The sequence below is a fragment of the Salminus brasiliensis genome, chromosome 5 (genome assembly GCF_030463535.1).
Source record: "Salminus brasiliensis chromosome 5, fSalBra1.hap2, whole genome shotgun sequence".
Taxonomy (NCBI): domain Eukaryota; kingdom Metazoa; phylum Chordata; class Actinopteri; order Characiformes; family Bryconidae; genus Salminus; species Salminus brasiliensis.
The window spans coordinates 24,528,630-24,552,829 of NC_132882.1; the positions used below are offsets into that span (position 1 = coordinate 24,528,630).

The 24,200-nt window shown below is 43.0% G+C and overlaps 1 protein-coding gene across 1 annotated transcript in view; it reads left to right on the forward strand.

Annotated features, from left to right (window-relative positions):
* Positions 1-6,505: 6,505 nt before the first annotated feature.
* The window catches only part of adamtsl4 (ADAMTS-like 4), a 47,314-nt gene continuing 29,619 nt past the window's right edge, over positions 6,506-24,200 (forward strand). The window contains exons 1-4 of the mRNA XM_072679879.1: positions 6,506-6,768; positions 11,344-11,422; positions 15,523-16,130; positions 16,232-16,763. Coding sequence (XP_072535980.1) covers positions 6,746-6,768; positions 11,344-11,422; positions 15,523-16,130; positions 16,232-16,763 — 1,242 coding nt within the window. The 5' untranslated portion in view covers positions 6,506-6,745. The remainder of the gene's footprint in view (positions 6,769-11,343; positions 11,423-15,522; positions 16,131-16,231; positions 16,764-24,200) is intronic.

Below are 24,200 nucleotides of genomic sequence, written 5' to 3' on the forward strand. Positions count from 1 at the left end.
GACCCCTGTGAGGGCCCCCAGCCTTCCTGCCTCACCATCTAAGTATCTCCCTAACTACCTCACACACACACTTGCGAACGCAGACACAGTCCCCTTTTTCATCTAGGGAACTATACTATCAGTGGAATGAGACAAATATTGACTTTCACTGACCCTGACCAATCACTCCACCCCCACCTCTCTCTCTCTATGGTCTCCTCCTCCTTGACTTTAAACTCCAGTTTAAGTTTTGCCCTTTTCTCCCTCTGCCTTTGCTCTTCTTACTGACCATTTTACTGATGTGAGTCTCTCTCTCTCTCTCTCTCTCTCTCTCTCCTCCATGTCCTCTGTGCTCTACTGAACTGCCACCCACTTAATGTTTTTTTTTCCTCTACAAAACACAACATGCTCCTAAACGCAAATTACACTCACTCAGTCTCACACTCTCACACTCTTTCTCTCTCGTCTTTCATCAGAGCTACACTGCCAGGCTGAGAGAGATCAGAGACACATTGAAGTGGTAATTATTTTGCTTGGCTAACAAACTGAGATGTTTGCTGAGATGATATTTGAACAGCTGTTGGGCCCAAATCAAATCAGGTTGTATGTGTCTGGTTGGCTTTGTGTGTGTGTGTAAATGCTCCTGAAATCACTGTGGACCAATGTCTTCTGCAAGAGTGGAATTTAAAATCAGAATATCAGATCCGACTCTCCCTATCTCTCTCTCTATCACATGTGATTGTCACTCTCAAACATAATATCAAAGTGATAATTAAAGAAAAACAAGACAGAAAGAAAATAAATAAAAATGGAAAGAATGAGAAAGAGAAAGAAATTAAGGAAAGAGAGCTCAACAAGAAATAAAATAAAATAAATAGAAAGAGAGACAAAAGAAACAGTGGGAAAAAGAAAGAGAAATAAAAAAGAAACATAATAAAAGAGAGTAAAGAAAGGGAGAGCAGAGAAAGAAAGAAAAAGTAAGAAACAGGGAGCAGGGAAAGAACAGAAAGAAAGAGAAAGAATGAATAAAATAAGAAAAAGAAAAAACACAGAAAGGGAAAGAAAATATAAAAGAAGAAAAGAGAGAAAGAACAGGGATGCATGAGCAAGAAAACCTAAAGAAAACATAAAATACAGAAGAGGAAAAAAATGGACAAAAAATAAAGAAAAATTATAGAAAAAGAAAGATAAATAATTTAAGACAAAACAGAAAAAGAGAAAAGAAAAATGAAAGAAAAAAATCTAGAAAAAAAAAAGAAATAAAAAGTGTGTGTGTTTGTGTGGGTGTGGGTGTAGGGGGTGGTAATAATAGCTGACTGTAATCTGCAGCACAGAGGCAGTATGGAGAGTGGAGTGCATCCCTGACTGAGAACTGAAGATTTGGACTTGCTGAACATGCTAAAACTCAATCACAGGTGCATTTTCCTCTGCCTGTCTCCAGCTCCTCAAAGCCTCACAGACTCTGCCTGTCTCCAGCTCCTTAAAGCCTCACAGACTCTGTCTGTCTCCAGCTCCTCAAAGCCTTAAGCAGGAATAGCTGTAATGTAGCGGTCAGTAAGGGAGGGTCACTACATGGCCCAACGCCTCTGCTCTGATGGGAGGAAGGCATAATGGGCCAGTTGTAATGTGAGATAATGCCCCCAGAGGCTGAGGTGGGGCAGCTTGAGCCAGTTTTAAGGGATGGACAAGCCCTATGGCACAAATAGCCTTTGGAATCTGATTAGTTGCAGTAGTGATGCGAGACAAATAACAGACTCAGAGGCATGTACTGATACACCCTGATAATGTCTCACTTACACTCTCTCACACACACACACACACACACAGACACAGAGAGAGAGGCACACACAAAAACTGCCTAGTGGTGTAACTAGGCTCTTATGGACCCCAGTGCAAAATAATCTATTAATATATGCAAATGGCCTCTGTTCTGATTGGCTATCCTGTGTTGTGCCTTGTTGTTTTCAGAAAGCAGTCCCGGATTAAAAACACGCCTGATACCTAAACTGTTGTAGGCTGAATTAGCATACACACAGTATGTCCAAATGTTTGTGGACACCCCTTCTAATATATGCATTTGGCTGCTTAAAGTTGCACTCAACTGACACATATGTGCAGTTGCACAGACACAGCCTCTGTAGTCCCTGTATTGAAGTATTGCCAATACAATAGGACTCTGTTGGCACCATGCCTAATGCCAGGTATGGTTTGGAGAGGAATAAAGCCCCCCAGTATTGAGCTGTGGAGCAGTGGAACTATGTTCTCTGGAATGATAGTCCTCCATCCAATACTTTTGGGATGAGTTGGGGAGTTGGGGATTAGGGGGGTGGTGATCATCCAACACCCTGACATCACTAATGCTCTTGTCACTGAATGCAATCAGATCTTCACAGCAATTTTCTAAAATCTAGTAGAAAACCTTTCTGGGACAGTTACTCCAACAAAAGCAGGATACATGTTTTTTGATACCATTCATTTTAGAAGAAAAAATTAATGAGCAGGTGTCCCAATACTTTAGTCCATAAAGTTCTTATACAGTGGTGTTTTTCAGTGAATTGAACATGTCTTGGGCTCTTGTTGCAGATTTGTTTCCATATATGGACTGTGTAAATTAAGGATTCTGAAGTATGCACCACTCACTGAAGTTCTTTAACTCACGGTTCCACAGTGGGATCCCCCCAGCTACACTGCTGATAGTTACACCACCAATGCTAACACATTTTAAGGTTTTGAGATGGGTCCTAGACTCTTGACCCCATGATACGGTGGTCCTGCTGAAGGTAAAATACTGTTTCATCTTGCAAAGCCTCTTCAGAAGTCAACACACAGGCGACAGACATGTGCTGACTGTGTTAAGCAGCAGAGCATCTGTCCACCCTTCTCTTCACATTTCAAGGCACTCAAAAGCCCTTCCTACCCCAAGCCACAGTTCTTATGGGATGAAGGCATGCCTGGCAGCTGTGAAAGAGCTCACTGAATTTCTGACCCAGAGGAGCACAAACAGCCCTTGGTGTCCTGCAATGTGCTCTGAATCAACTCTCAGCTTCTAGTTAATCCATGTACTTATACTTTTACTCACTGGGCACTTTCTGAGCTCCTCAAGTGGCGCCATATGAGGGGGGAGGGGGGGGATTGGGGGTTTTAGGACAATTGTAAGGGCCTGACAGGGGCCCTAAAATATATTAACTATTTTGGCAGAATTGTCAGAGTTGTGGGGCCTAGTGTAAAATCCCTGGCAGTGCCACTGAGCTCCTCCTACCTAATAGCTTCACTATGTAGGTGTACAATTACAGACTATAGCCCATCTGTTGCTATGGACAATTTGTCAGACACCATTTACTCCTGGCATGAGTGATCTACTAGTGTGTGCGGTCCACTACCCAAAAATATTTAGCCAATAGAGCTCAGTGGTCAGAAAGCAACCACTTGATGAAGGGTTAGAGGATGACCAACACAAAAAGTGCATTACAAGGTTAGCTACTGTCTCTAACTTCACTTGTATCTGCACATCAGTGCTACTACTGGATGAAGCTGTGTCCAGCTGGGCCCCTGGGGCTGCCTCTGTTTTTCAAGAAAGTGTTGGATGTCTTATCGGTCCCCTAGCAGCTTGGCCTATCGCTTTCTCGCCACATTGTTTGGTCTGTGACTCTCAGGGTAATTTGGGGGATTTTATCTTCACCAGTCTGTACAATCACATCTGCAACAGCATGACTGAATTTGGTGGAACAATCACACACTCTTTCTGCACTTATCACTTAAATCTCTCCTACACCCTACAAATCTGACGAATTACAGATATGTCTTAGTTTACAAGAGACTGTCCACACCCTTGATAAGCAAAAACTGGAAATGAGGGGTGACCAGTAAGAATGTCAGTAAGGTTTTTCCCCCATGATCAATGCGATCTATAGGCTGATATTCGATCTTTGTGATTTTAGAAATAATACAGCAACTTCTTAAATGACCTCACTATTCAGCTCCCAGTTCCTTTACAACTCCGCAGTCAAATCACTTAGGGTGTGCACGTCAGTTATGAATGCGCCGTTCTGAGCTAGTTTAGAAGCAAAGAAAGGAGCGTGGTTCTCTTGCTGGTAGCAGAGAGCATTTCCACACTAGTTTGGTTATAAACCAGACATAATTCAATGCTATCTCATAAAATGGAGATGATTAATTACAATATCTTTGTTATCACACTTACAACCAAACTGGGTAGCATGAATAAGAACAGCATAACATGGACAAATCTTTTCTGGAAGACTGAGGAGTTTAAATCATCGGCTTCTAACTAACAAACACTTTACCTGCTGTTCTGTGCACAGCTTGTTTGCTGCATCACATTTACAGTGAGGCTCTAAGCTAACTTTAAGCCAAAGTTTTTCTTTACCCCCAACTCTTCCAAAGGACATAAAGCTGACATACCGTGAACCTCAAACCGTGGACACTATGCATAAGATATAATATAATAATAATAAATTTAGTATAACCAAAACGTAAGCTTTAATGTGCAGCCTCTGTGAGCCATCACCGGTGCTGTAAACCAGCCAATTAGGAAGTTCAGCATGTTTTATTCTCAGGCAAAATAACAGGGTTGTAAATAGGCTGGTAACACAATATCTGAGCATGTTCTTTAAATCTACCAGTTTAGCATAATGTGAAGGGTGTGTGTGTGTGTGTGCACGTGTGCGCACGGGCACACATGTTTGGACAAGGAGTCAAGCAGAGTAGAAACAACACTGAGCCTGTAACAAAGCTGGAGCTCCAACTAATGAGACCAGGCACTGATGTTAGACGAGAAGCTCTGGCTCGCAATTGATTCTCCAATTCATCCCAAAGGTTTTAAAAGGGGATGAGGTCATGGCTGTGTGCCACTCACTGGAGTTCCTCCACACCAAACTCGTCAAACCATGTCTTTATGGACCTTATTTTGTGCTTAGGGGCACAGTCATGCTGGAACAGGAAACCAATGATTCCTCAGACCGATGCTACAAAGTTGAAAGCATATAATGGTGTGAAATGTACACCGATCAGCCATAACATTAGCACCACTGACAGGTGAAGGGAAATACATTGATTATCCTTATCTACAGTGGCATCTGTCACAAGGCAGCAAGTGAAGTTCTTGAAGGTGTGTTAAACACAGGACAAATGGGCAAGCATAAGAATCTGACCCACTTTGACAAGGACCAGACTGAGTGACTGGGTCAGAATATGTACACCCACCTCACAACTTTCAGGACTTAAAGGATCATCTGTCTTGGTGACAGATATCACAGGACACCTTCAGAGGTCTTGTGGAGTCCATGCTGCTGTAGTGGCACAAGGGGGGGCTACTGTTGCCTAATATTCGGCAGGTGGTACTAATGTTGTGACTGATGTGTGGATTTGGGTCTGTAGCGTTAACATTATCCTTCCCTGGACCAATGGAACCAGTCCTTGAAAATCAGCCCTGTACCATTGTCCCTTCTTCACCAAACTTTACTGTTGGACCTGTGCAGTCAGGTCAAGTCCAGCCAAGTCCAGATACATCCATTAGACCTCCAGATACTGAAACACAATTCATTACTCTAGAGAACACGTTCCCGCTGCTCCAGTGTGCTTAACACCACTGCAGCTTTACATCACTTGCAATTGCGCATAGTGATCTTAGACTTGGACGCATGGAGCTCAGCTATGGGATCCCATTTCATGAAGCTCTGGTGAAACTGATGTTGCTTTCAGAGGCAGTTTGGAACTGATAATGAGTGAAGCAACTGGTAGTGAGTAATACAAGATTGGCGATGTTTACACAGTACGTGAGAGTTTGCATGATCTACTACTTCATGGCTGAGCTGTTGTTGTCCGAGACACTTCAGTTTCACAATAATAGCATTTATGGTTGACTGGGGCAGCTCTAGCAGGGCAGGAATTTCACAGACTGACTTGTGGCAAAGTGCAATGGAATTCTTTAACGACTGTGCCACGTTTAAAGTCACTGAGCTCTTCAGTGTTCCTCCATGAAGATTGCCTGGCTGGGTGCTGGTCTGAATAACTAAGAGGATCCACCTACCTTTGTCTATATAGTGTATATGAAAAATGTGTGTGTCAAATTTGTCCAGGATGATTTTCTTTCAGATGTTTTGAGGACACCTAGCTTCTCCTCTCAGGGAACCTTTTAAGGAATTTCTTTTTAAGTAAAACAGTAGATTTTATTAATAAAAATATAAGAGTTGAAACTGTAAGGTTATACTCATGCACCCAGAACATGAAAACACCCCACAAAGACAGAAATACACGTAAGAGAGAGAGAGAGAGTAAGTGTGTGTATGTGTGTGTGCGCGCGCAGTTGTGTAACCCACACACTCTCTAACCCCTTCAGGCCCCCCAGCTGTCCAACGTCACACCACTTTTCCACAAGGACAAAAAGGAAAAGTTGGTTGAACGACAGAAAGGGAAGAAAAAAATGGCCCACCCCTCTCCTACCCCTGAGGAGGGGGTGGGGGGCGTGTGTGCGTGAACGTGTGTGTGTGCGCGAATGTGTGTGACTCAACCAGAAGGAGAGGCAGGGTGACAGAGTGGAGAGAGAGAGGGAGAGGGAGAGCAGGACAGAGGGGGGAAAAAGTTGGACACAGTTTCACTTCGTGCTCGAATCCGGATCGAGAAGCAGCACGAAGTCCGATCGGGGTTCAATACAGCGCCAGCAGAGAGAGAGGGAAGGAGGAGAAGAGAGAGGGAGAAAGAGAAAGCCAGAAGGAGAAAGGATACAGAGGAAGCGAGAGAGAGAGAGAGAATGTGGCCCGGGTCTGTGTGCAGGTAAGCCCTGTGGGTTTAACCCTTTGCGCTGGTGGGCGCTTCTCTCCAGCTTCCAGCTCAGACCGTGTTGTTGTTGCTGCTGACGTTGTTGCTTCATTTCAGTCCACTTTGCAGTGCACCAGCTTGACCCACGTGCTTAGTTTCACACCTACATACACTGCTTGACTGCGCACCGAGTGGCGCGGGACTTAAAAACGTCGCGTTTGTGCGTAAAATCTCACTTTCGTTATTCTGCAAGTGTCTCTCCCTTGCGCTCTTGCACCAAAGGTTTTCCAAAGCCTCCACTAGCGACCGCATGGAAATGCATGGAAAACGTGGGCATGGAGGATGGAGGGGTGGTGGGTTGTGGGCTGGTGAAGGGGGTGTTTGTGCCCCTTGCCCTTCTCCTCCCCTTACACTCCCCGGGAGCTTTTTGTGCCCCTGTCCAGGGCTGTTTTCGTTGGGGTTTCCGCGGTGGCGCGCAGCAATTATGGTTTTTGTGCAACGTTACATTGCGGCTGCACGCAAACTGCACTGCGAAGTTTTGGGGGGTCGAAACGAAGCCACAGATGCACGACTTAGAATAACACGAAAAACCTCAACGTCTGAAATGATTAGCTCATGGTTTGATGGACAAATCAGCAGCAGAATTGTGCAGGGCGGTTTGGAGATGGAGGAGATGGAAGCAGAGCAGTCTGCATGTTTACCTCCTGTCTACCTCATGCTCCAGAGCTGTGGTCCACCTGCTCTGCTCAGGGTTGTGTGTTTCTCCACCTGAGTCCCCACCAGAATCAGGTGTGTTACAGCTGGAATACACCAACCTGTGCGGAGCAGGTGGACCACAGCAGTGTGGGGGTCTGTAGTTGTGTGCTGGTGTCTTTTGGCCATTAATGTTGGTGTGCAGAATGGAGATGTGTTTATTGTTGTCTATGCAGGTGTGTTAGTGTGTGTATGATAGTGTCTGTACTGTTTTAGGCTGGTGTGTGTGTTGGTATGCATGGTAGGTTGGTACATTTATTGGTATGTGCCTCGGTGTGTGTGTGTGTGTGTGTTTTCATGAAGGTGAGCATTTTCTTTATTGATGTCTCTGACTGTTTGTAATGTGGTGTGTACGGTGGTGTTTCTGTTGGAGTGTGTGTGTTAGTGGGAGTTAGGGGTGGGGATCTCTAGGCACCTCACCATTGGATCATGAGCAAAGTATCCAGAGCCGGCCCAATGCATACTCGGATTACGCGGCCGCTTAGGGCCCCAACGCCACCTGGGGGCCCCCAAGAGCACCGAGATATTATGATAAAAAAATTATATATAAAAATAAAGGCTTATATTATCTTATCTTATATTAATTTATTTTCATAGTTGGCACACCAATACTAGGTTAATTAATCTGTTAGTTTGCTGTTAGATGCTGCCACTCAAGTGGTCGATGAAGTCCCGAGCACTTTAGGGTTTTGCACAATATCTTTTTCCTTATGGAATAATAAAGCATCTGGTTCTGAGGAGGTAGTATGGGGGTCCCCAAATGAAAATCTGCATAGGGTTCCATAAAGGCTTGGACCAGCCCTGAAAGTATCTGTAAAGATCCATAATTGGTAAATTATTAGTAAAAGAAATGGAAGCAATGTGGCAACGTGGCGAAGTTTTTGCAGTGGAAAACAGCTTGACACAGTGGACAATTTAAGGGCTGGCTGAGAGGCCAGGTTTAGCGTGTGGGCGTAGCATTTCACATGTAGGAGTTTACCCAGTTCAGCAGCAACAGCCATGTTTGAGCTAAACCTAAATCCTTCTTAGTGATCTGCTGTTCCTCGGCTACAGCTCAGCCAGATCTGCACCTGTGTGGCTCTCATTCACTTCTTGATGATAAAATGCGCAGCTACGGTGGAATAAGATCATGTGGATGGTCTTGGTGAAGCACAGTCTTGCTGTACAACCCCTCCTGGCTTTTGTCTTGTATTTGAGATCATTGTCCAGATGAAGCTTTTGAAGCACTTGTCTCAAGCTTCAATTGAGCAGACTGAAGCAGGGTATCTTTCAGCACTTGTTAAGCATCATCCATACACTCTTCAATTTTAGCAGGATGCCAAATTCCCACTGAGAAAAAGCATCCCCACAGCATGATGCTGCCACCACCATACTTCACTGTCGAGATAGTGGATGTTGAGAAACGGGCAGTGCACCATCTCAATTTCGGCCTCATTTGACCACAAAATCTTATCCCACATTTAAAACCTCCTGCTTTTCGTCAGTAATGGCTTCTTTCTAAACAGGCCAGTTGTACCTGAACCTCTTGATATTGATGACTGGTGCAGTTTCACTCCAGTGTATTTGATGCTAATGTGCTTTCTGGGATATACAATATTATTTAAGGTTGGGTCCTGTTTGTACCCTTTTTCTACATAGCCTTTTACTTCATGTTTAAAACTTTATCTCTAATTACTTTAGATATATAGTGCATGGATCTGCAGTGCCCTTGCTTGTCCAAGGCTTGCACAGAACTGCCATAACCCTTAACTTGTTAACTTAACATCCTTAACCTTCAGTGGGCGATCAGCAATTAAATTACATATGACGGCACAAAATATCAAACAGTTATTTGATGTCTCTGATGATCTTTAAAGGGGCTGTTTAATTTGTTGAACTGGCATGTTGCCAGCATTCTTCTGGATCTGTTTTACTTTCCACCGGAGAGCAGTTATCATGTAGAGATCTAGTGTATTTGTCTCTTTATTTGCAGGTACACCAGCATTCAACAATAATAAAAGTTATTAGCCCAAGGTAGTAGAATGGCCCTCCCCCTCCCCTCATGACTCAGTGCAATACTAGCAAATATGACCGTTTGTAAACTGATGTAACAGAACTTAAAAGATTTGGTTTCCTGGAGGAAGCAGATGCTAGCCACCACCCTCACAGCTTGGGACCATAATGTACTGGGTATAACTGGAAATAAATACATTTAGGATGAATATGGGTTTAAAAAAAAGGTGAAAAAGAAATTAGAGCTAAATCTGTTGATGGTTTAGTGCAGTAGCTTAACACTGCCTAAAGATCCTGAATCAGTTTGAAATATTGGTCAATTCTACACACCTGTTCAATGCTGATCTTTTTTTGATGTTTTTGAAGTTATTTACTAATACCGATATGATTCAGACACCATCATGCATCCCTAGTAATTAGTCTATTGTGTCCCAACAGACACCAGTCCAATAGTCCACAAAGATTGGTGTCTCCATTTCAAACAGCTCTAATTCAGCTCCAGACAGACTTGATCAATAGAAATTTCTACACTAAACATTTTACAGCATACGATGAACGTACAAACCTGTGCAGATCAGGTTGGGTACAGCACTGGAGCTGAAAAACACTGGACAAAAGTAACTGGACATGGTTATAACTCTCAAAATCTCTCAAACATAAATGTGCTTCCATGAAGAACCATATTTGTAGAAGAGATGTGTGAGTGTGAAGAACCTTTTAAAAGTTTAAAGAACCATCATTTGATGTTAAGGTTCTTTACCAATTTAACCAGTCTATTACAAACATGCTTCTTCATAAAACCAAACGTGGTTCTTCTATGGCATTGCTCATTGCTTTTGAGAGTGTGAATTAGACGATTACGGTCTTCAGAACGTCTGGATTACCTCAATCATGATAGTGTGCTGTGTTTGTGTTGGAGGTGAAACCTGCGAGATAGTAGATCTCCAGGATTGCAATTGCCCAGTCCAATTTAAGCAACACAGGCATAGTCCAAGCAGATAAACTCACTGGCTATTTATATTTGAGTGGACATTTATTACCAAGGCAGCCTATGACATCTCCATTACGGAGATAAATTAAGCTTTCTAGATCCTCTTTGTGACTTCCTGAACGGCCGAGGAAAATAGTTTCCCAGGACAGGCACTTACAAGAATGTACGTTTCTGTTTAAAGCAATACAAACAAATTCACAGTTTCTCCCATTACACAGAGCAGTGCAGCTAATGGAGCTTATAAGTACTGGAATCTTTAATTCCTCCAATTAGCATTGTGCAACTTCATGCCTAAAGCATCACATGCATGCCTCAAACCTCATCAAAGTGTCAAATGGCCTTAAAAAGCCTTGCTCATGTGGTTTCAGACACTGTATGACTGCGTTTGGCTGTGTGAGCCACTATTTGAGAATATTTAACAGCTTAACTTGCTTTGATCTCATCTGAGGATTTAGGTTAGCAGTTTGCGTGATGCTATTTGGTGGATACATTAGCCATGTAGCTCCAACGTAAAAGCAAAGAAGGAAACTTTAGACATCAAACATGTCTTGAGTGATTGACTACTTTTAAAGTAAGTGGAAAATTGTGGAAATTGGATCTTTTTCCAAACTGCTCCTTTAACACACTTACCGGGACTGAGCGGACTGTGTGAAGACGCTGATTAAACTGGACAGTCGAGCTTCTGTCCTTGTATCCAAACGCCCAGCTGAGCAATTAGGTTAGGACGGAGGCCACATCACTCTCTTCAGGACACTGAATGTATTTAAGAGGAAACCATGGACAACATGGTCATACCTTGTGTGAGTTTGCTTTTATGTAAATTCACCCATATTTGTCTCATTTTATCTCCACAGTGTTTGCAGATTGTGCCTGTTATGGAGCATCATGCTGTCCACTGTGTGTGTGACCGGGCAGGACAAGACTGAAAAGACGGTAAGTGATGATGATGATATTGATTATAGAAGTGATCCTAAAGATGCGGATGATAGAATAAGAATGGATGGGCTCAGTTATTCGAATATATACATTAACTACAACTACATCAAACCATCTTAGTATTAACTCATCATTAAAAAAAAAGGTATGAGGGTGCAGCACTTCTGGGAACATCACAAGAAACCGACGTCACATCTCACATTAAAGAAAACTGAAACCAAAACGGTTGTAAAACAGGTAAATTCCCCTGAAAAACACCTAAAATCACAACAGCCAATTTCTGCCATTCTGGCCTTTTTTATGAAATCATGGTAGATTGTACAAGGACAATGTTTACATGTTACTGCTTATTAAACTACAGGCTGAAGCAACAACCTCAGGGGAAATAAATGACACCAGGTGGAACAAACTTGCATAACTGTCTGTTCAAAATCAACGTAAGGAAACCTGGGTTAGCCTAATGTATGTGGGTTTGTTTCCCGTTCATACCGAACAGTGAGGTCTGAACCGCGATGTACATCGAAACCGTGACTATTGTGCACCGTTACTCCACTAATCATTACTGTGGTCCTAGTAATTATCTGCGATTAAAAAAAAATACTTTAATTGTTTGAAATTATTTACTGCTGTGAAATGCTGTTGCAGTGAGAACACTGCATTCTTGATTTTTAAGAGCAGGTCCACCCATTTCTTAAGTCGGGCAGTTACAGCTGGTCTCTCGAGTCCTCTGAGAGTGAAATGCTCTCATTCTTTTCCGAGGCTGCATCCAGAGAGAGTGAAAACAACACAGTACAAAAAGGACAATGCAAAAGACATTCTATATATCCTATATTCTATGTATAGGACGATGCTCCCGTTAAAATAGTGTCTATGGAGACATTTACTCAGTGCTAGAGGAACCTTATCTACACTCATATGCTCACCAGTACTATATCAGGGATGCTCATTCCACCACAAAGGGTCAAAAATACCAAACCAGCAAGATCTTACCCTACATGCTTGATTAGATCTCAAGGAAGAACAGGTCAAGAGCTGAGAAGTAGAATAGCACTCTCCACAGCAGATAACCATGAAGCTATTGGCACCATGCCTAATGCCAGGTGTAGGCTAGAGGGGTAAACCGCTGTATTACGATATGTCAGAAACACAGAACGCTGGACGAATATGAAACGGTATGTACCGCGCACCATCACACTGCCCAGCACTAGTGCAGCCCTGTGTCGTCCCATCATGATCATGAGAAGATTCCTATGAAATTGTCCTAATCATTGGGAGTGATCGTTAAAGTAGTGTTGTTGTTTGTCCGAACATCTTACGACCTCTTCTAATTAGTGAGTTCGCTGCATGAAGGTGTACCTGTTGCTGGAGCAGATGTTTAGTTGTGTGCACACAGTTTGCATAATCTCCATAGAGAAGCCTTGCAGATAGAATAGGAACGTTGGAAGTCTAAAGGTCACCATGCCCAATGTCAAGCGTTGGCTAGAGGAGTGTAGAGCACTAGTACCTGACCTCGCTAATGCTCCGTTGGCTAAATTCAATCAGATCCTCACGGCAATGTTCCAACATCTAGGGTAAAGCATTCCCAGAAAAATATAGGGTGTTACTGCCGCAAAGGGGGGAATCCTATTTGGTGCCCTTGATTTTGGAAGAATCACTGAATGAGCAGCTGTCTATAGACTTTTGGCCATATAGTGCACAACTTAGGCATTGAATGAAATGCCAGATGGTCAGTTCTATAAAGTTGAAAGGATTTTGACATTTAACCCTTTTTACGCTCTATGACGTTTATTAGAACACTAAGGGTTATTAAATCTGTGACTATATGCAAAGCAGTGCAAACTGGCTGAGAGATTCCTACGTTATACCACTGAGGGGAAAAAGCCAGGAGCCAACCACTCTTCCGGGAAGTTTAGGAGGTTAAGTTTCAGTGTAAAGTTTAGCTGTAGTGTTGCAGGACACACTGCAGACACACACACTGTCTTGAGTGTTGAAGATAAGGCACAGAAAGGCTTCCAAACTATTTATTAAAGACATGTTTGTGGTTTCTTGTAGAGGACGATCCACTCCTGTGTCAAATAGAGTAATCTTTCATTTTAATGCATACGATTAATTACGAACGATCATTTGGCGTGTGTGTGTGTGTGTCGGCACAGTGTTGTCCTGCTCTGTTTCATTCACTGCCAGAGACACACCTTAAATGCACATACACTCTTCTAGAGAGAGTCTACTCCTGGGGTGTATTTGGCACTCCTTAAAGAGATGAGTGTGTGTGCGTGTGTGTGTGCAAGACAGAGAAAATGTATATGCTGATGAATTGGTGTGTTTCTGAGAATTCAGGAATTCTGGAGAGCGTGTGAATGCGTGTTTGTTAGTAGAGACCGGGTGAAATTATGCATGTTAGTCAGGGGTGTGTGTGTGTGTTTGTCGTCTTCCATGTCATCCACTATGACTCAGCCATTTCCTCACATTAATAATAGCTGTGTTTTACTGTTGCTGTCACTAACACACACATACACACGCACACATATCAGATGCTCGTGTACCACCCCAGAGTCTCTCTCTCTTTCTATTTTACTCTCTCTCTCTCTCTCTCTCTCTCTCTCTCTCTCTCTCTCTCTCTCTCTTTTTCTGTGTCTCCATGTGACACACATACACACAAACACTGGCTCGATGTTGTGTGACCCTGGTCGTTATTTGGACGGATCAGAGGTGACCTTTGCCCTCTCTGTTTTGGAGTGTTTTTCCCCTGAATGGAAACTTTTGTTCGGCGGATTCTTTCTTTCCTGGCCCTGCCAGCCCCACACACGGCCCAGAAACGTCTGTCCCTCTATCGTGTTATGAAATTAAACAGTGTTTCTGTACACCAACCATCAGACAACTGAGGACCTATTCCTGCTCTATTACTTTTTAAAATAATTGTGAAGGATTTATTACAGTATGCTCATCTTTATCTAAGGCAAAATACTAATATTGTTAATTGGTACTAAATGGTAATACACTGTATGCTTGAATGTGTGTGGACACCCCTTCTAATTAATTTATTGAGCTCCTTTAAGTTGCACCCATTGCTAACACAGATGTACAAATGCTCACACATGCAGGTTGTCAAGTCCCTGTAGAGAAGCATTGTCAATTGAATATGATTCTCTGGAGTATAAAGCACCCCCAGCACTGGGCTGTGGAGCAGTGGAACTGACCTTACTAAAGCTCTTGTCACTGATTGCACTGATCTTCACAGCAATGCTCTAGTAGAACATCTTCCCTAGGTGGTAGAGACAGTCACTCCAACAAAAAACTCTGAATACCCTTAATTTTGGAAGAAACAATAAATGGGCTGGTGTCCCAATATTTTTGTCCATATAATTTGTTTTTATATATGATACTGCTGTCCTCAAAATAAATCTGGGTGGTCTTTAATATTTTATACATTTTTACAAAAAAAGGAAACATGCTCATTTGTTTTAAAGCATTTTTGAAAGCCGACATCTGTGCAGTCTACATCCGGTCTGACCTCATCACCATAGTAACAATACTTGTGCAGATGTTAGAAGTTATTGGTAATAATTACATAAGTGAGCTATCACGTAACAGAGGTGTACAGGGAATGCTGTTTGTTCAAACTTGCCCACTCTTAGGTGGGGCGTATTTCCCTGTCTGGCTCGGAACTTGACTTTGCTTGTGTTTGCTTTTGATCTGATCCATAAAAGCAAGTTTCTAGCTGTCTGGGATCAGGTGTTGTGTTGCTGTACACTCACGATTCTTTCTATTAAAAACACCTCAAGGTTAGCGGTTTCCAAGATGCTACCACCCTTCTCCTGGTACCCTATTATCATGCCCTTTTGGACATCAGAAAAATCACATCCTTAGCCCATCGTTTTGCACTCAGCTACAACTGACTGGTGTGCTCGCTTATTTAGACCTGCAGCAAACCCTGTCACATGGTGTCTATGACTGGTCATAATATTGTGACATGATTGTCACAGCAGGACACCGATAACGTTTATTTTGTATGAAAGTTTTTCTAACATGAATTTCTAATATAAGAATAATCCATGTATGGGACTGTAAAAACCTAATTTGGTCATTTTCTGTCTCAGCTATCCGGTCGACGCTCTCGACAAGCGGAGGAACAGGGTCTTGAAGGTGTCTGGGGTCCATGGGCCGACTGGACAGAGTGTTCGCAGAGCTGCGGTGTGGGTGTGTCAGAGAGGCGGAGACGATGCATGCCACCACCTCAACCTCGGCGCCAGACTTGGAGTGGGCCTGCCTACTTGCCGTCTGGTGCCTCAAGCCACGCCCCTGTGATCTCTGCGGTGAGGCCATACTACCCTTCACTCTATCCTGACAATGAGCCCCCCCCTTATGGTAGCGGGGGACCCGATAGGCCGTCTTTTTATTCGCCCTCACTTCCAGCCAACCAGAGTCCTGGATTACCTCTCTACCGAAACACAGCTGAAGGGCCGGGTCCAGAGCAGCCTAATCCTGCTCCTCCATTCTACAGGCCGGAATTCATGCCGTCCAGTCAGCAGCCGGTTTCAATTTACCGTTCACCTTCTTTTCCTGCCTCCTCTTCTTCGTCATCTCCTTCCTACAGTCAGTCGGGGAGAGGGTCTAGACGGCCGCCCAGTCAGGGGGCGGGAAGAGTTGGAGGGGGCGGCAGCCGGAGATCCATCTCCCCCAATAGGGATCCGTCGTCTGTGAGAAGGTGAGTATGATTGGTTGAAAAGTCGTTTCTTTGTTGCAGGTGACCTGTATTCTGTACACTGGTGCATATACAGCCTCTGTCTCTGTCCCTCCCTCCCCAAGGTCCAGTTCCTCTATCCGTCCAGGGCAGTTTGGCTATGGCAGGGTCCCATTCTCTCTCCCCCTCCACCGACAAAACCGGCGCACACGACACACTCGTCGCCACAGTAACATTACTGCTGATCCCCTGGAGGTCAAAGGTCATTACGCTCAGAGTGAGGCCGAAACTGAGAGAGAAGTAGAAACAAAGAGCGCAGAGGAAGCCACTGGAGAGAAAGTACAGAAGGAGGTGAGAGAGAGAAGAGAAGACGAGGGAGACCTTCTCACTGACTCTGGTACATCTGAGAACGCAAAAGAAAGGGAGAGATCCATTACCCGCCGTGCCCCACCCCCATTTTCCTCCCCTCTCCATCGGCCGCACGCTCCACAAGACCTGCCCGCTTACAGCCAGCACACACACAACCCCAGTGCATGGAACGAGCTACAGGAAAGAGAGACTGGGCCAGGTTGGGCACCTCCGCTGCCCAACCTGCCACCCCTGCAGAACTACAGGTGCTCTGGGCAGGACAGAGAGATCCGCAGGTGCACTGTACAGGTAAGAACAGCAGCTAAAGGCTGCACAGAGTATAAAGAGCTGCTGATGATTTCATATTATATACAGTCTTGTGGAAAATTAGGACACCAATGAAAACCTTTATTTGAACAGTATCAAGAGATAGAGGTAATATAACTAAACACTGAAAGTACTGAAAAATACCTCATATGTAAAATGTAATTAATGTAAATTTTCATCTAAGGAAAAAGTTTGGACACCCCAACATTCCTTACTATATAAATTCCTTAACTTCATTTAATAATCAAGTGCGCTATAATGAACATGGTCAGAGAGGATTTTGAGAGGGGCTTTCCTACTTAAACCTGAGAAATTACATTGGTTTGCTCTTGTTGAGTTGTGTTTTTTACCATTTCACCATGGCCAGCTCCAAACAGCTCTCTGAGGCCTTCTAAAAGAAGGTTGTAGATGTAGTCTGGGAAGGAGTGTAAAAAGATCTCAGAAATCAGCCATCCCACTATCTGCAAAATAATTTATAAGTGGAACGTTAAAACAGCTGCCACATCCAGAAGTCTCCACCCATCCTAAAATGTCCTCACAGTCCTACATGTAGCTCTTGTCACAGTTGATGTTAAAAGTACTGCATCTACCATCAGAAAGAGACTGCACAAGCAAAGTTCATTAGTTTGTGAAGATCCAAGATTTTTACATGGCAGCAGCGGTAGTTGCTGGTAGTAGTGTTTTTTTTTATAGCCGTCTAACTGCTGCAGATTACGTCTTTGAGTTTGGATTTTGAGTCTGATTCAAGATTCTGTACAGCAGTGTGTGTGTGTGTGTGTGTATGTGACAAAAAACTAGAGGTTAAACAGAAACATATAGGTGGATACAGGTGGATAAAAAAAGCCCACAAGAGTTTAGCGACGTGCTGAGTTTGATTGAAAGGGAGAGCAAGCAAACCTGGATGAACCCTGGCCATTCACTCGACTTGGTGCTCTCGGATATGAGGTGTTATCCTCTAACCGTGTGTGATTGGGCTTCAGTTAGCTGGAACACAGTCTGTGCTGTTGTGTATAGCTAACTTTCTAGATAACTAATCCAAGCCTAGATAACAGGCTCATTTCCAACAGCAAGATTGAGCAGCTCTGAGTCAGCGCTTGCCCCGGTAATACTGTGGTCATAGTTTGAGACGGTATGATGGATACTGGAGACAGACGTGTACACATGCTTATAGACAGTTGAAGTTAATGTTGTGATAAGAACCTGGTTTTTATTACTTGATGATGTTTGTGAATGAAGTCAACTCTCTGTAATGTTCAGAATGTGAGGTATCTGCGTCTCTGTGATCAGGCTGGCCTGGTTTCTTAGTGGCCGTTGGGTTGTTTGATGCCGGTCACGCTGGACTGCAGCATTTCAGCTCCAAAGCATAGCTCAGCTACTTAGCAGGGCAAAGGAGCTCAGTTAGTACAAAGCAGCACGGTCATATCAAATATCTCAGGAGTGCTGATTTGAGAGCAGTTTTTTCTTCTTCTGTGATAGCAAGTCTGTTTTACATATACTTCAAGAGCTGATCCTAGATCAGAGTGTGCCGAGCTGACATTAGACCCTACATCCGTCCGGTCTCAGCGTGGTGGTAAAGTGCAGAATGTTATTACTGACCGAGTGTCCCCAGACTGAGCAACCGAGAGTCGAATTAGAACAAAGCTTAGTGATGTTGTGACCTGCAGAACGTTAGATAATCAGATTAAAAGATATTCAGATTTCTCGCATGCCTGAATCCGTTTGGCTACATTTTTTTGTTCCTGGAAAAGTGTGAAATAGCTTAGTTTGCTATAATAACATTCAACTCTTTCCCTAAATCTCCCCAAAGTCCCCATGCTTGTACAGTTTGGAGGTTAGCACCTCCTATTCTGAAAAACACCACCTGGAAGGATTTCGAATTTCGAATCTCTGAACAATAACACAAATGCATTCCAGGCATGTGGTCATAGTCCAAGCTGTCTGCGCTCACTGTACACTTTATTAGAAAGCCCATATCTACTACGCTCTTTCATTCACCAGTTTCCTGAGGTCCATCTCCCTTAGTACCTTAAAGGTTTACTATCTAGGTGTGCGGTCACAGACTGTAGCTCATATGTCACCATGCACAGTTTGTTATCTATCACTCTATCCATCATTGGCCAGTTTCAGTTACACACATCTGTGTCACTGCTAGGTTGAGAGTGGTCCAACGGTCAAAATATCCAGCCAAGAGCAGCTGTGTGGTCAGAGACGGACCCCTAATGAAAATTTAGAGGATGGCTGAAGGGATCACTCTCTGCAAGGTGCAACTTTCCAATAAATGCCCTTCAGCAAGTAAAGTGCAGGTACAGTTTAGCTGAATATGTGGAGAAGCTCTGCTCGGTTTGTTTTGCTGAGAACTTTCGGGGGGAAATTGCCGTCCGTCTGCCAGCTCCTTTCCTTCAAAGTCATCTCAGCGGAGCAGGAGGTGCCTCTTTTGTCGGTTTTCCTTCCAAAGCCGCATGCTCCATTTCCACTTGGACTTCTTTACTGCTCCCTGGCTACCTGGGTCGTTCAAATGCATCAGTGTATTTTGATGCTTTGATCTAAAGGTTCTAGGTTCAGTTTTAGGTAAGATTTAATAAAGTATGTTTTAACATTAAAACCTTTTTTAAAGAAAGTTTGCTTTGAATCATTTTCTTAAAAAGCATGAATCAAGCCATCACAGATTTATTTACACCCCTGCTCCGTTCAAGTCTCTGACTCCGGCAGTGCGGGCGGTAACGCTGTTTCGCTCAGAGCTGGAAGATCTTCACACGTTCGTGATAGGCGTCTTAAACTGGCGTCCTGCTGTTGGAACTAAGCAGCCTTCATGCTTCATAGATGTTGGCAGAAGCATACGCTCACACAAACACACACAGAGTACGTGGATGGCACTGAAACAGAGGGGAAGAAGTGTGGAAGCCAGGATGGGATATTTTTCTCGGGGGTCTTTGCGGCTATTTTCTTTTCTTTTCCCTTTTGCTTTTGCCCTTCAAGCCTGTAGGTCTTTTTCAGAGGTTGAAATGTGGAGCCAGGTTCCTCATTCGTGTGTGTGTGTATGTGTGTATGTGTGTGTGTGTGTGTGTGTGTGTGTGCTGTCAGCCTTCTTCACATCACACCCTCTTGCTCTCCATCTCTTTAATATGGCTGTAATTGCTTTCCCAGTGCGCGGCTGAGAAGCTCTCTACTGGAGATACAAGAACTCTGACTTTTCACTGTCCACTCCAAGCTTTAGGGTCAGTAGGAGGTTAGACACTGCAGTGTGTGTGCGTGTGCGTGTTTTTTGTTTGTGTATATTTGTTACATTCAGCTACTTTAAGTTGCACCCATTGCTGACACAGATGTGCAAATGCACACACACAGCTTGTCTAATCCCTGTAGAAAAGTATTGCCAATAAAATAGGACTCTTTGAAGCAGATAAACATAAACCATGGCACCATGCCCAATGTCTGGTGTGGGCCAGAGAGGCATAAAGCCCCCAAGCATTAAGCTGTGAAGCAGTGGAACTGTGTTCTCTGGAGTGATTAAATCTTTACAGCAATGCTCCAAAATCTAGTCGAAGCCTTCTCTGGACAGTAGAGACAGTTACTCCAACAAAAGCAGGATACACTCCTTTTAATACCTGATTAATACTTGATTTCAGAAGATACAATGAATGAGCAGGTGTCCCAATACTTTGTCCAAATAGTATGCAAGATTTGTGCATGATATACATACTGTATATAGGTGGGGCGGTTATGTGTCAGTATGTTATCATGTGTGTTAGTAAGTGATTATATGTTGTGGGTGTTTTCTTGTGTGCACATGTAATTACAGTATGTATGCATGTGTGTGCCTTGCCACTATCAGCACGACTGCTATCAAGAGAGTGTTAACTGATGCAGCTTCATGGCACACACACACACACACACACACACACACACACAGAAAGTTGTTTTCCAATCCACTTGACAGAGTTAGTAGCAGGAGCCGTTGCTGTGTGTTGGCAACAGTCCTGTGTGTTTAGTTGCCTTGACACATAATGATCCTGTGACAGCTGAATCATTGAGTTACCCAATGTGAGGCCCAGATTCACTTCCACTGTGTGTGTGTGTGTGTGTGTGTGTGTGTGTGTGTGTATACGTGTGTGTGTGTGTATACGTGTGTGTATGTGTACGTGTGTGTACGTGTGTGCATGTCTTTGTTTCTTCAGAGCAAAAGTTCAGGACCAGCAGAATAACCTGACAGTGCATTTTTTTTAAGTGAAGGTCAAATCTATTTAGGTTACACTCTTAAAAATAAAGGTCCTAAAAAGACTTGTGACCAAAGTCACAGAAGAACCATTTTCGGTTCCACAAACAACATTTGTTTATAAAAGAGATTGAACCTTTAAATTGGTAAAGGTCATAGACCTCATAGATCTCTTTTACAAACATGCTTCTTTCTACAGGTAGTTCCTCAGTGCAGTAGTTCTTCAGTGGCATCGCTAAGGGAACCCTTTATTTTTGAGATAGAAATGTCCTGTTAATATACAGTCTTATGTTAAGTGGTTGAATTAAAGAGGTGGGTGAGTGCAAACCAGTGCTTGGGAGGTTGGGGGTAAGAATGGGAATACTTCCAGTAGAGCGTTAGTGAGGTCAGGATGTTGGATGATTACAACCTCATCTCATCCCCTACTCCCCAACACCCCCTAAAAGTATTGGATACAGCACCAACCATCGTTCCAGAGAACACAGTTCACAGCTCAATGCTGGGGGGCTTTATACCGCTCTAGCCTACGACTATGTCTCTCTACAATGGTGCAAATAGGTTCATGTTTATCTGCTCCTAAGATTTCTATTTTATTGGTACTAGAGTACTTCTCTAGTTCTCTGTGCATTTGCACATCTGTGTCAGCAATGAACGTGACTGAAATTAGCCAAATGCTTTAATTTGTTGTTTGGGGTGTCCACAAACATTTGGACATATGTTATATGTATGACCAAATGTCCTGACATAGTATAAAAACAAGTGTGTGTGTGTGTGTGTGTGTGTGTGTGTGGCAGTGGAGGAACTGAAAGTAAGGAAAAAGAGAAATCAGGGTTGGGGGCTGACGCAGTTAAGTTATAGTGCAATGAAAGGGGGCACTGTTTTTACACACTGCAGAGAATGAGGAAAGCGCACTATGAGTTACACATGTGCACACACACACACACACACTGATATTTTCAGACACAGTGATTGGGTGGGGGTAGAGAAAAGGAGCTCCATGGAGAAGTAAAAAAACAGTAAGCTAGGAAGGAAAGGATAGAAAGAAAAGGAGAAGTGAGGAATGTGGGTGAGAGAGAGAAAGCAAGAGAGAGAGAAAGAAAAAAAACTTGATAACAAAGCAAAAGGCAGCTGAGAAGAATGAGAAACAGAGAGCGAATCCGCAGACTTTAGAAACAGACTTAGTGAAACGGCATGGCACTAAGCCTGCAATTGCTCTCCCTCTTTCACTCGCTCTATCTCTCTTTCTCTCGCCCCCTCCCTTTCACAGTCTCTGAATAAACATTTGCACTGCACCGTCAAAGCCGAGAGCTGCTCCCACTGACCCTGCTAGCATGAGGGGGAAATTTACTCTCTATTTTAACCACTGATTTAAACAGCTCTTCTACAAATCAGTCCGCAGTTAAGAAGTTCTTCAAATCCTGCTTCTTAAAGTTCTTAACGGATTCATCAAAGGTTTCCAAACCTCCTCCCAGAAATGAGACATATTTCAACCAAATGATTCAGATATTGCTCATTAAAGTCAACCAGACTTATCCTATGATTTAACACTTTCAGACCTGCATTAAAGCCTTCTTGCTTTTGCGTTTGTGTATTTGCATGATCATGTTGTTATTTTGACAATAGCATCAAGCACTATAGCTGTCACCCCAGATCCAGCACTACCTAGCTTATGAGAAACATTACTCAGTAAACCCTAAATACTACTCACAACAAACCCTCAATAAGCAATTCTATACACTATGATAGCAGATATTAATTGTTAAACACCTTCAGTAAGTAAAGATATGATAAAACACACACAAAGGCAATATTATACAGTACAGTAGTCAATAAACACCCTTAATAAACACTCATACAGTAGAATAGGATGTAAGCACTCTTATAAACTACAGTAGATAATATAGTCGGTAAACACCCTCAATAAACACTCTTATACAGTAAAATAAGATATATTTGTCCGTAAACACTGAATAAATACTCCTATACAGTAGAATAGGGTCTGAAAACACCCTTAATAAAAACTACTTAACAATATGGTAGGAGAGACAGTGCACAAACACTTCCCTAAATAAACACTCACACAGTACAATATAATATAGTAGTCCATAAACACCTCAATAAACACAGAAGGAAAAAGTAGTTCATACACAACCTCAATAAAAACATGAAAGTTTAACAGTAAAAAACCTTTAATACCTTCAATACCTTCAAAAAACTCCTATACACTACAGTAGGAGATATAGTCCATGCATACCACCTTTATAAACACATTTATACAGTAGTATAGGATGTATTTGTCCATTAACACTCACAATAAACCCACTGTACCATAGGGTCTGTTAGTTTGTTAGTCCACCCTTAATAAACAATTCTACACCATGGAATATGTCCAAATGTTTGTGGGCAAAAAACGCTCCATCACTTTAGAATTGGTTTGTAACATTGGCAATAAACATTCCTTTACCCAGGAAAACTCTCCTGTGCACTACAGTAAACACTCCTTTATTCAAGAATAGATGGTATTAGTCTGCAAACACCCCCAATGAACACTCACATGCACTTGTAAAACATCATCAGGGATTGTCAGTAAAATAATGATCCACATTGACAAACTGGGACTAGTATTAGTAATTCTATGTTTTTGTAAATGTGGGACCCATGGCAGTGATGAGTTGTTCTCCTCTGATCAAACTCAGAAAGCTTTAATGGTGAGATGAATAAGTTATGTAAACAGTATGGATACACACACCACTCTTCATTTCACTGAGCCGAATTTGTCTACACCGCAGTGAAGCATTGACCTCCAGTGGGTTTAGTTTATTGCTTGAATACGTGCTGTTTCCTTTTTAAAGAGTCGTGAAGAATTGGAGATTGATGGAGATTGCTTTTAGATGTCAGTGTTTATCACCAGATTTTATCCCCTGCTTTTCTGGTCTTACATCGCTACTCGGATGTCGTTTTATGGTTTGGATTTATGGTTTGGTCTGGTCAGCGATTTGGTCGCTGTTTAAACTTTCTGATCACTCTCTGGGCTGAGGCGTGGACAACCAAACAGGAAATGACAAAAGTCCCAGCTGGGTCCGGACAGCTGTCCGTCACCTGTGTTTCCGCCCAGTTTGGTCTCTAGAGCCACTTCATATCCTTTCTCCACACCGAGGAATCTCCTCATGGCATGTGTCCTAGTAACACATTTATTTGCTGTTTATTTT